This window comes from Nilaparvata lugens, chromosome 13 (assembly GCF_014356525.2).
Source record: "Nilaparvata lugens isolate BPH chromosome 13, ASM1435652v1, whole genome shotgun sequence".
In the NCBI taxonomy this organism is placed as follows: domain Eukaryota; kingdom Metazoa; phylum Arthropoda; class Insecta; order Hemiptera; family Delphacidae; genus Nilaparvata; species Nilaparvata lugens.
This window is the reverse complement of record NC_052516.1, coordinates 27124551-27137063: the sequence shown is the minus strand read 5'-3', so window position 1 is coordinate 27137063 and position 12513 is coordinate 27124551. Positions and strand designations below refer to the sequence as shown.

The 12513-nt window shown below is 33.3% G+C and overlaps 1 protein-coding gene across 1 annotated transcript in view; it reads left to right on the top strand.

Annotated features, from left to right (window-relative positions):
- Window positions 1-5829: 5829 nt before the first annotated feature.
- Window positions 5830-12513, top strand: part of LOC111050465 (serine-rich adhesin for platelets) — a 67107-nt gene continuing 60423 nt past the window's right edge. The window contains exon 1 of the mRNA XM_022336802.2: window positions 5830-6167. Within this exon, the coding sequence (XP_022192494.2) occupies window positions 6152-6167 (16 nt within the window). The 5' untranslated portion in view covers window positions 5830-6151. The remainder of the gene's footprint in view (window positions 6168-12513) is intronic.

Sequence of the window (12513 nt, the reverse complement as noted above, 5' to 3'; positions counted from 1 at the left end):
AACAGTTTAATATTAAAGTTGAATCAAAAATTTGAAGTTGATTTATGATTGCAATCAAAAGCTATCGTCGAACATACAAACGGACAACGGCTGGGGTCTTCAGAAAACAATAGGAATTCACTAGTCTTTAGATTATTCACACATAATTTCATCACACATTTCATTAATTTCACACATAGATTCATCACATAATCCATCATCATATCCATGTGAGGATACTCAAACAGCGATAATGCCAGTTGTTGTATTAATTGTTTTATAATAATTAACTTATAGTTACACTGGTAATACAAATAAAACAATAAGTTGCATATTGAAAATAATGTATTCACCTTTAATGTCAACTCATAACAACGACAATACATTGAACACATACACACACTAGATCAGCTCACACTGCCTGCTTGATCATTACATAACATTATCCAACACTTCCCCCTTTTAGTAATGAGGAACAACCCAAAACCAATTTTTCAAATTAAGGCAATAACATATTTAAGATAAATTGCAAAAATTATAAAATACAAGTCAATTATAAAGATTATTCAATTATAAATTGTACAAATCAAGAGTTACCGTACAGATTACAAATTATAAATTCAATTTCTGCGGCTTACGAATTTGCCTCCCAAGTCTAGTAACTTGACCTCTCAACTCAACTACTTCTCCCTGCCCATTTTCTTCTAGCCCACTATCAACAGGAACGTCTCTCAAATCACTAAAATCTGAACTATCATCTCTCACCCCACTAACATATGTCTCCCCACTACCAGGCCTATCATCTGAACTATCTGTCACCCCACTATCAACCGTAGTAGTATCATTAAATTTCAAATCATCACCTGATCTTTTCCTTAAATGTGTACTATTCCTCCTGAGTATACTCCCTTTACTCAGTTTCACCATATAGGACCTTGGGTAATTTGTTTCCCCTACTATTACTCCTGACTCCCAGATTTTCTTATGTGTATTGTAAACATAAACTTTGTCATTTACTTCAAACATAGACTTGGGGCGAGCATTCTTATTATAATCTCTAGCAGCCTTATCTTGTGTAGCATTGATCAAATTACCAACCTTAACCCTGTCACAGACATTAGGAATCAATAATTGAGTTGACATTGGGATCTTACTGCGTAGCCTACGTGACATGAGCAACTGAGCAGGTGAATAATCACCTATTACTGGTGTATTGCGCAGCTCTAGAAGAGCAATCTCCAAATCCTTTTTGTCTTCAATGGATTTTTTAATTAACTTTTTAACTGTCTGAATTGTACGTTCAATCTGACCATTCGATTTTGCATAGTTTGGACTACTATTAATAATTTCAAAATCCCAGTTGGAAGCAAACTGCATAAATTCATAAGACCCAAATGGGTTGTTATCAGCAATGACTTTTGCAGGAATCCCATGAACTGAACAAATTTTTTTAAACTCACTGATCACTTCAGAGGTTGTCTTTGACTTCAGACGTAGGCACTCAGCCCATTTACTGTAATAATCAACAATTAGTAAATACACTTTATCTCCATACTCAGCAATATCCATGCCTACTTTATAAAATGGTATATCTGGAATTTCACGAGACTTTAAATATTCTTTGACATTGGCATTCATGTATTTATTACAAAGGCTACAAGATGAAACTAAGTTTTCTATATCAACAGATAAACCAGGCCAATACATTACCTCCCGAGCCCTAGCCCTTGTTTTTTCAATACCAAAATGACTTTCATGAAGAAGTTTCAACATATCTGATCTTAAACTGAATGGAACAATAATCTTATCATTTAAAAATACAAGTCCTTCATTTACATATATATCATTTCTCTTATTGTAATAAATACAAACTATTTCAGGAATTTGTTTCTTACTTACAGGCCAGCCATTTTCATAAAAATTACAAATTAGACTTAATGCTGGATCCAACTTAGTTTCTTTTCGAAACAATTGTTTCTTCTCTTCAGATATAGCCAATACATTAGGAACCACAACATCAAGAGCATGTATGAATGTGCTATCATTAGTCACATTGTCATTTTTCGGTTGCTCCATACGTGATAAGAAGTCTGCAACTACCATAGTTTTACCGGGTCTATACTCAATTTCTAAATCATATTTCAACAATTTCAATTTCAAACGCTGAAGCCTTGGAGACATTATTTTGCAAATAGACTTATCCATAATTGATGACAGTGGCTTACTGTCATTGTATACCACAAATTTTCTGCCATACAACAAATGATGAAATTTTTTGACAGCAATACAGATACTTAGCATTTCCTTCTCAACCTGTGCATACTGTGACTCAGTATGAGTCAGAGCTCGAGATCCAAAACTTACAGGCTTACCACATTGAATTAAACAAAACCCAACAGCATCTTTACTACTATCTGCATGTACTTCAATTGGTTTGTTGCAATCAAAAGTCGCTAGCACTGGGGCTGTTGTTACAGCTATTTTTAGTTTTTTGATACACTCTGAGTGGATTGGCTACCAATGCCACTTATGAGATTCTTTAAGTAATTCTCGCAATGGACTTATTAGTTGTGACATATCCGGGATAAATTCACGAAAATAATTAAACAAACCCAATACTTTTTGAAGGTCTTTCTTATTTGTGGGATCCCGTAGATTAGTGATATATTCAATATGTTTGTTATCAATGCAAACTCCACAACTGGAGAATAGGTGACCCATGAAGGTTACTTTTTCAAGATTCAGCTGTAGCTTTTTAGGGTTGAACTTTACATTATTTAACCTAGCTTTGTCCAGTACTTTGGAAAGAATTTCATCATGTTTGTCTTGATCGGGTGCTGCTATTAACAGGTCATCAAAATATACAGTTACACATTCAATATCTGAAAAAATGTCAGAATTTAATTTATGAAACAACTGAGGAGCTATTGAGATTCCAAATGGCAGCCTATTAAAAGAATAACATCCAAAAGGAGAACTGAATGTGCAAATCTCTGCTGACTCTTTATCCAATTTTACATGGTAGAACCCTGCACTACAGTCACTCCCTTTGGGAGCGTAGGTTCGTGTCCTACCGACTGCGCCATGTTGTATTAATTGTTTTATAATAATTAACTTATAGTTACACTGGTAATACAAATAAAACAATAAGTTGCATATTGAAAATAATGTATTCACCTTTAATGTCAACTCATAACAACGACAATACATTGAACACATACACACACTAGATCAGCTCACACTGCCTGCTTGATCATTACATAACATTATCCAACACCAGTTATGAAGATAATAGGTTTATAAAAATAGTTTATCATACCACAGGCAGGATAAAATTGTTTCTACATCATTGAACCTATTGTAATATTGGAAGATAATAATTTGGCCCTTTTGGACATTAATTAAATGAAAAATTAACAAACTTATTGATGAAATATAGCAGTCTGAATTATGAACAAAATCATAATAATTACAACGAATTTATTGCTAGTATTAGTATACTCTTTCTTTACATTTTATTTCAGACACAACTCTTATTCATTAACTTTGTTGAAGTTCTGACACTGTGTTACTAGCAAATATTTGAAAAAACACTTACTTTTGATTGGAGTCTTGAGGAATGAATTTCACTCCTGAAGAGGAGCTTCATCAGCCTGAGTCCAGGGGCGCTTGCTCTTATGGTTTGGACTGTGTGGCCAAAATGTGGGAAAATATTACATTTGATTTGAAGTTAAGTTGATCATTTAATAAGTTGGATTTGTCATAGTGGAGGTGTTTGAAAATTTCGTATTGTTCTAGTGTGTTGAGTCTCTGGCTTTTTTGAAGAATGTGTAGGATTTCGATATCATGTTTCGATATTATGTTTTTGTGATTGTGTCCTGTGGCTATTAAATGTTCTGCATATGTAGATTCTGAATTTGAATTTACTGCTTTTATGTGCTCATTGTATCTTATTTTGAAGCTACGGCCGATCTGCCCAATATAGAATTTTGGGCATGTATTACATTTTAGTTTATAAATTCCTGTCTTTTCAAATTGTGAGCTGTCTATTTTTCGTGTTTTTAGTTGGGGTTTCAAGTTGTTGTTGGTTCTAAATGCTGTTTTGTAGCCTGATTTTTTGAATATGTCTGCTATGGACTGTGATTTTTGATTGAAATATGTTAGTGTGACATATTTGTTGGGATTTGGGGGTTTCTGTTTCTTGTTTTTCATTTTATGAAGTATTTTGTCTATTACATTGGATGAGTAGCCATTGTTTTGTGCCAGATATTTTATAGTGTTCAATTCTGTCTGGTAATCTTCTTTTGTAAGTGGAATGCTTATTAGTCTATGGATCATGGAGTTAAAGGCAGCAAGTTTGTGTTGTGGTGGATGGTTTGATGTTTCATGTATGAGTGTATCTGTCATTGTGGGCTTTCTGAAAATATTAAATTGTGAGTTTTTGTTCGTTTTAACATTCACAAAAGCTGACAAAGGGAACAGCATGGTTATAATCCACAATGATGATCTGAACAAAAAAATAGATGAATTTATCCTTACTGAATTTAACTTTACTTATCCTTCATCTATGCTATTACTCAGTTGCTTTTAGTCGTTATGTTCATACTCTTATAGTCTCTTGTTTGAAGTGTTGAAGAATGTTGTAGAGGAGTGAAAAAGAGTTAAAAATGGACATTAGACGTTCCAAAGTGCTCCATCAAATGATTAGTAGTTTCAACCATGTACCTACTTTATTTTTTATTAATTCAATCCTTCATTCGTGTTATAACCAGATCACCTAGAACTGATCATTTATAGCCGATATTTGTTTATCTCAAGATACTGCCAGTAAAAATCTTAATATATAACACAAAATCTTAAAACCCAATATATATAACCTATAAACTTGAGTGTTAATAGGAAATGACATTGGGTAATACGGCGAGGCAGAACATCCAAAAGGATCTCTCTGCCGATAAAAGCCATATTTTCTTTATTTATTTTTTTATTTATTTATTTCTTTATTTATTCTTTTTACAATGGAGCACAGATCGGGAGAGAAAAACTAAGAATACCTTGTACTATTTCTCTCCCAAATTTAGGTAGCATTAAAAGTCCAAAATGAGGTTATGTCTTCTAGATTTCCATAAAATTTTCAGTCCAAAAATATTCATACAAACAATAAATATGAATAAATAAATAAAAATCTTCATGATTATAAATAAGGTAGTGAAGATTTTTCCTTAAGGAGTTTGCAAGCAAATCACATTCGACATGTGAGATATAACTTCAGACGGTTCATGATACAGGTTCCTCAGTCGAATTTAACAATATTCCTACATTCATACTATTTTCATGGTCCTAGATTGTTCAAATTTAGTCTTACAAGATCTCAAAGAGCCTGTAGCTTTCACATTCATTTTTAAAATGTTTAAAAAACTATCTTCTCATTGTTGAACTGTGAATCATTTTTAAGAATTGTAATGATCTTGAAAAAGAAATTCCATTAACTATATTGTAGCGCTGTTAGCTGTTTCTATACAGGGAATGAATAGATGTAAATAAGTTAAGGTTAATCACCCCCCCCCTCCCCCGAGGCAGAGCTCAGGGTACATAATAAATTCTAGATAAAAAATACATGTCTCTCTCTCTCTCTCTCTCTTTGTTCATTCATTGAAATGATCAATAATTATTGTTCCATAAACATTAAACCGAACATTGGTCATGAAACTTCCTTATTACATTAACATCCTCCCTGCTGGATTGCAATAAGTGAATGAAAAGGGAAATATCACGCCAAAAAGGGGAAAATTCGCGCTGCGAAAGGGATTTTTCCGCTGGAGGCGGGAAATGCCAGAATGCGGCTCCAGTTTTCAATCCGAGCGTTTCCAGTTTCCAGTAGTAGCGCGGCTGGCCTATTGCCTGGTGGTATTGGGAGGTTTTCCAGCGAATTTTCTTCGAGTTTTCTTCAAGTTTTCCAGTTTTTAACGATAGTATCCGTTGTTTCTCGTGTCTTCATCCAACCCGTGTTGATATTTGTGTGCATATCTGAGAGTTTTGTGTGTTTTTGTTTCAAAGCTTGTGATTATAACCAGTGCGTTTTGAAGCCTCCAGTTTGAGCCTATGTATGAGACATTTTTCGCATTATTCCTCTTCACGTTCTTCTGTGTGGCACTGTTGAAGCTACTTCTCTATGATTTCTAACACATGTGAGTTCATCAATTATTACTATGATTATTAATTGAACAATTAGTTGGTAAATCGCTTCGAAACCCATGAATTCATTTAATAAAACCATACTACGAAGTGATTTAAACATAAAAATTAGTTATATCATCTCTTGGGGTTGATTCACATACTTCATTTGCCAATGAAGGGAATTGCTTGCTTCTTTTCAGTATGCTCTGTCATTACTCCAGCTATTAAAATTAACAAATGCACAAAATGTGAATCAATCTAGAGTTCTTTTACCTGATAAATTCATAAAAAATCACAACAGTTTGATTAATTCACTTCATAGTCTGGTTGAATCATAGTGATAAGATAGCATAAGAAGATATCCCAAGTTTAAGTTCCAAAATGAAGCAGATTTTTCAACTTAAGCCGATTACAATCGACTTCTGTCTATTATTATTCCTGTTTTGTTGGGGTGAGAGTGTAAGAGCGGCACAGTATGACAGACTACCAGCGTAACATAGCTTTACGAAAAGAACTAGGACTATCAGCTTGAGTTTACAATGAGAATTGGATCATAAACACCCTACATCATAAAGGTGCGTACAAATATACGCGCCGCGAACATGAGCAATTCACTTTTAATCAGCTGAATATATCTGTATTTTTACAGAAACGGTAAGATACAGATATAAAAAGCTTGGCATCAGCTGATCAAAAGTGAATTGCTCATGTTCGCGGCGCGTAAATCTGTACGCACCTAAGGATATCATCTTATGACTATGGTTGAATAAAATATAGAATAGATTACAGGACTGCAGTTTGGCGTTGAAACCAACACATCTTCATTATAAATTATTTCATGTGTAGAAGAAATTTTCATTTTAGATACACCTTGATACGTCTTGTTGAAGTACTAGGATGAGTTTTACGTTACAGGACCACGTAAAACAGAATGAATCAATAGAGAACTAGAGAACCAGTATACTACAGAGTGAATAAGACAAAGTGAGGATTCCACTTCTTTAAAAAATATTATGATGAAAATCATTTCCCGGTCAGTTCAATTGAAACTATGGGCTCACTCATCTTTTATCTCTCATCTTTTTCTCTCTCTCACTCTCTCTCTCTTTAAGGATACCCAATCATCGAACTACTATTTTCACAAAATCCTTCTTAGTCAGTGCCTGTCGTGCATGGAATGCACTTCCTGATTCTATCAGGTCCATCGAGAGCCGTGCGAGCTTCATCCTGACTTTAAAGAAACATCTTTTGGAACAAATGACTGAAACTGTCCGGCCCTAGAACGATCACATGACAACCATCCCCCACCCATCCCACAAATACAAACCTTTAAACCTGTTATAAAATGAATTGTATATATATATATATATATATATATTATATATATATATATATTATATATATATATATATATATTATATATATATATATATATATATATATATATATATTATAAAAACTCATGTTATTTTAATTATCCACTGCATACTGCTGTATATTACTGAAAGTTGATCTCCCTGATCTACTTTCAGCCTACTTCATTTTATTAATCAATAATTTGATCTTATCTACCTATATAATTATTTTACTCTATCAATTTTCTGTTTTTTTTCTCTTAAATATTTATATTAATTAAAACTTTTACAAAATTTACATTAATAAATAAATCCTTAGTTTGATTAATTAAATTAACGTTTTGGTAGAGAGTTAGTGGGGAGGATATTTTTAATATTCTTTCCGAAGAATGGACATTGATATGTCCAAAGCTCCGCCAATTTATGTAGATGCCTAACAATTTAATTATCTATAGTTATTAAATTACAAATTACTTTTTCATAGCATATACAGTTCAATAATTATTTTCTTAGTCTATATTATGTAAATTCATCTATAATTTTGCTGTATTGTAAGCTATTGTATATAAGTGTATAAGCCAGTATATATTGTAATCTACATAAATAAAGTACTCAATCAATCAATCAATTAATCTCTCTCTCTTATCTCTAATATCGTAACATACATAAATAAAGAAATCTAATCTTATCTAATCTTAGTTATCCTACCAATCAACCACGTACAAAAGTCTAAAGCATCTTTCTCCCTCGCAGTAGAAAAACGAATACCTACAGTTTAGACGATAAGAAGAGTCTAAAGAATTTCCAAAGAAATGTTGTTGAAGAGAATTTGAAAGTAAGAATATATTATTTTCAAATGATTTTGATGAGGTTATTCACTTTTTCTTTGTAGAACTACTATAATAATATTATTGAAATGAGTTAATAAAAATAAAAAAGTAGATACTTAATGATTTTCATTTCGTTTCATTAACTCTAAAGTGTTCTTATATTTAATTGAAGACGTCAATTCCAAAGCCTTTTCTTTTGAGAGTTATCAAGTATTTGCTACAAGCTTATTATAAATTTAACCCGAATAATATGATTAATTCATTGCATATTAACCCATTAAAATGCATTAATATTATGAGTTGCTTATCAATGATGATATCAATTATCATAACCGGTTATTGAATAAATCACGTAGCTATTTCTCATTTAATGCACACATTTGAAGTAATACATTCGAGAAAACTGTCGTCAAGAATTATTGCTCACATGTCATATTTCCAGTTCAACATCATTTTCCGCTATTAAAACCGAACCGGACAAATTTTGAGACCAACAAAGTTTTTTATTATTAGAGTAGGTGGTATTGTTTATACTTATATCATATTTGATTTATCATCAGCAGTCAAGTTATACGACCTCCAAATCCTCGAAACGAATAAACTAAAAGCTGAAATAAAGAGAGGAAGCTGAGAAGGAAGAGTTAGACGGAAGATCCCACCGGTCGAATCCAGATGAGTTTCATATATATTTCCATTGTACTCCTGCTCTGCCTACACTGTATAGATATACTTAAGTGCATTAGTGTGTAAAAAATATAGATATAGTATAGAATCTTTACTACAGTACAAAATAAAGATATAATATGGAATCTTCACTAAGTAGATAGATATAATGTAGTGCATTATTGTGTATACAAAATATAGATATAGTAGGCTACAGAATCACCACTGCAGTACATCTATTATACATAAAATGAAGATATAATACGGAACCTTCATCACATAGATATACTGAAATACATAGTTGTAAACGTAATATAGATATAGGCTAGAACAGAATACCTTCTTCCTTTTACCGACAGAGTTTGGTTTATGTTTAATCGCGTGTTAAAATATCATTGCTTGCTGATAGACGCATCACCGGACTTAATTCAGAACTACTATAATTAAACTGGTGATGGTTGGCAATATTATGTGGGTTATATTATATTTTCAACTGAAATTTGAATATTTAAGGGTCGATGAACTAAAGGGAATGGTCATGAAGCTATTTATTTGAATAAAAATTTAATTGAATGATTAGCGTAGACTCTGTATAGAGAATTTCTTATTTTTTACACACAATTTATTTCATGAAGGAGGAGAAGAAGTGACGAAGAAGGTGATATGGGGGCCGTGATAATAGTGGTGGAAATGGTGAAGGAGGAGAAGAAGAAGGAGGAGGAGGAGGAGGAGGAGGAGTAGGTGGAGGAGGAGGAAAAAACATGGGAAAGAGGTGAAAAAGAGTTCAAAAGATTTTTCGATAACGTCTCATTTGGACAGATGATATGACAATATGAGAATAACCAGAAGAATGAAAAGAAAAATAAGTAGTGGAAGAAGGCTGGCGATTGTCTAATAAGCCGTAATTGTGTGTTTGTATAAATTGTATTGTGTTAACTTGAATAATAAAGCATTATTTCTATTTTATAGAAGAAGAAGAAGAAGAAGAAGAAGAAGAAGAAGAAGAAGAAGAAGAAGAAGAAGAAGAAGAAGAAGAAGAAGAAGAAGAGAAAGAGGAGTAGGAGGTGAAGAATAAGAAGCAGAAGAAGAAGAAGAAGAGGAGGAGGAGAAGAAGAAGAAGAGAGGGAGAAGAAGAAGAAGAAGAAGAAGAAGAAGAGAAGAAGAAAAATAAGAAGGTGGAGGAGGAAGGGAAGGAGGAGAATTATGATAATGAGGAGGAGGAGGTAGAGGAAAAAGGAAAAGAAGTAGAAGAAGAAGAAGAAGAGGAAGAGGAGGAGGTGAAGAATAAGAAGAAAAAGAAGAAGAAGAAGAGATGAGACACAGAGAAATGAGTATGAGACGCGAGGAATGGGGGAAGCTAAGAAGATTCGAAAACAATAACATACTATCCATGTTTAAGTAGGTATTATTAAAGCTCAGAAACAATAATAAATTAGACTAGTTCTAGGTCACGACATGATGAATAATTTATTATTTCATGACCCAAAGTAATAATTACTGTCGCACCAGTCTTATCACTCTCGATTTTCTTGAATCGATAATCGAGAAAACGACAGACATCACTGAACTGCTGTTGATTTAATATGACTGTTATTCTATCATTTTTGGTTAAGTGATTACCCTTCTGCTATGTGTTGTGTTTTGAAACAGATATGGGTAATAAATAGAGGTCACGAGTTCGAAGGTCACCTACAGAGTCAAGGTCATAAAAATTTGTGTAGTGAAAGTAAGGGTTGTGTGGCAGAAAGGATCTAGAGTCCTAACTCCGCCCTCAATAAAGGCAAATCCAATTAAATTATTACTCCTTACTTAGATAATGAAGAAAGTTCCTATAAAAAGACCCAAGAAAACCTTTGTGGATGTAAAAGGGAAAGATTCCTCCTGAAATTCAGTTCCCTCAGTGAAATTTGTTAACCCAGACAAAGTTATACAAGGGGAAAATTCCTCCTGAAATTCAGCTCCCTCAGTGGCATTAACTCAGAGTTTTACAAGGGGAAAATTTCTCCAAAAATTCAGCTCCTCAGTGGCATTAACTCACATAGATGCTTTCAGAGGATTAATTATTATTCTCAATTGAGTTCGTTAATGGGATAATTTCCATGTAAAATGAGATGATAGATAAAAGATGGTTCATCATTCCAAGAACTTGATCTCATCTATAATATAATAAAGAAAAGAACTAGGGCTTATATACGTAGGGGATAGGAAATTCACGAATGATGAATCATCACGTCTGAACTACTGGACTTATTAACTTGAAACTTTAACATGAAATATAGATTCTTAATTTACTGAGGATTTTCATAGGCCTATTTTCAATCCTTCAAGATTTCATTAGCTCATTAGTTCTACTCTATGGAACAGAATGCCTCACAATGATAGAAAAGCACAAGAGGAGAATTACCTCCTCAGAAATGAGATACCTAAAAGGAGGGTGGTTGGAAAAACCAAAAGAGACAGAGTGAGAAATAGTGTGATCAGAGAAACATTGAAACAGGAGGAGCTGATTACCACTGTTCAATGAAAAACCCTAGGATGGTATGGCCATGTAGCTCGGATGAGTGATGAACGAAAGGCAAGGCTGGTTATGGAGGCAAGACCGGAAGGAAAACGAGAGGCAGGGGACGACCACCACTGCAATGGAATCAGTATGTAGAGAGTATAGCTGCTGAAAGAGGTAGGACAATGAATGAAGTAAAGAGAATGGCACAGGATCGTATAAAGTTTAGAGAATGGTTGAAGGAACCCTACGCTTAACGGCAAAAGGGTACGAGAAAGAAGAAGAAGAAGAGTTTATTTAGTCAAAATTATAGATGATTGTAACATTTTAAACAGGTCACAATAATGCTTGCAGCACAAACATGTGTAAACAACAGAGTAAAGTAAAATACATCGTGACATTTGGATTAATACTAGTGACCCCCTGGGTTAGAGAGCTCGTTCAAGAACTGTTGTATTGGTGGATTACTGTTGAACTGGTTAACTGTTGGATTACTTATTGTAATCTTTGAAATCTGCAACTTTTAATTATACAGAGCTGGTGAAAATTATGGAAAGAGTTAAATATTTCTTTCACAAGTATAATTTGACAGGAGATTTCATTGGGGATCCTATTTGAAATTGAAAATGACTCTTTAAAAATTACTCGGTCTTCAACATCTTTGTCCCTCATATGAATCCAAATTCATGTTTTCTAATGAGAAGGTGGTCATGTGATACATGATTTCGATACAGAGTTCCAAGAGAAGATGGATGGCAAAAACCGCACATTGTTACCACAACCCGTATCAGTTTGTTGATGTATAAGTTGTAAATTATGTTTTATATTAAACAGCTGAAATCATGTGTCAACGCATGAAGCGTGTCTTCACATTTGTGTGATAGCTCCCAAATAGCCTCAGCTGATATAATGAATGAATAAATGGAAAATACTGTTGTAATTGCATTAAATGAATTCTTCAGCTGACTAAATTATAAATCACAACAATTTTCTTCTTATGTACTTTCAA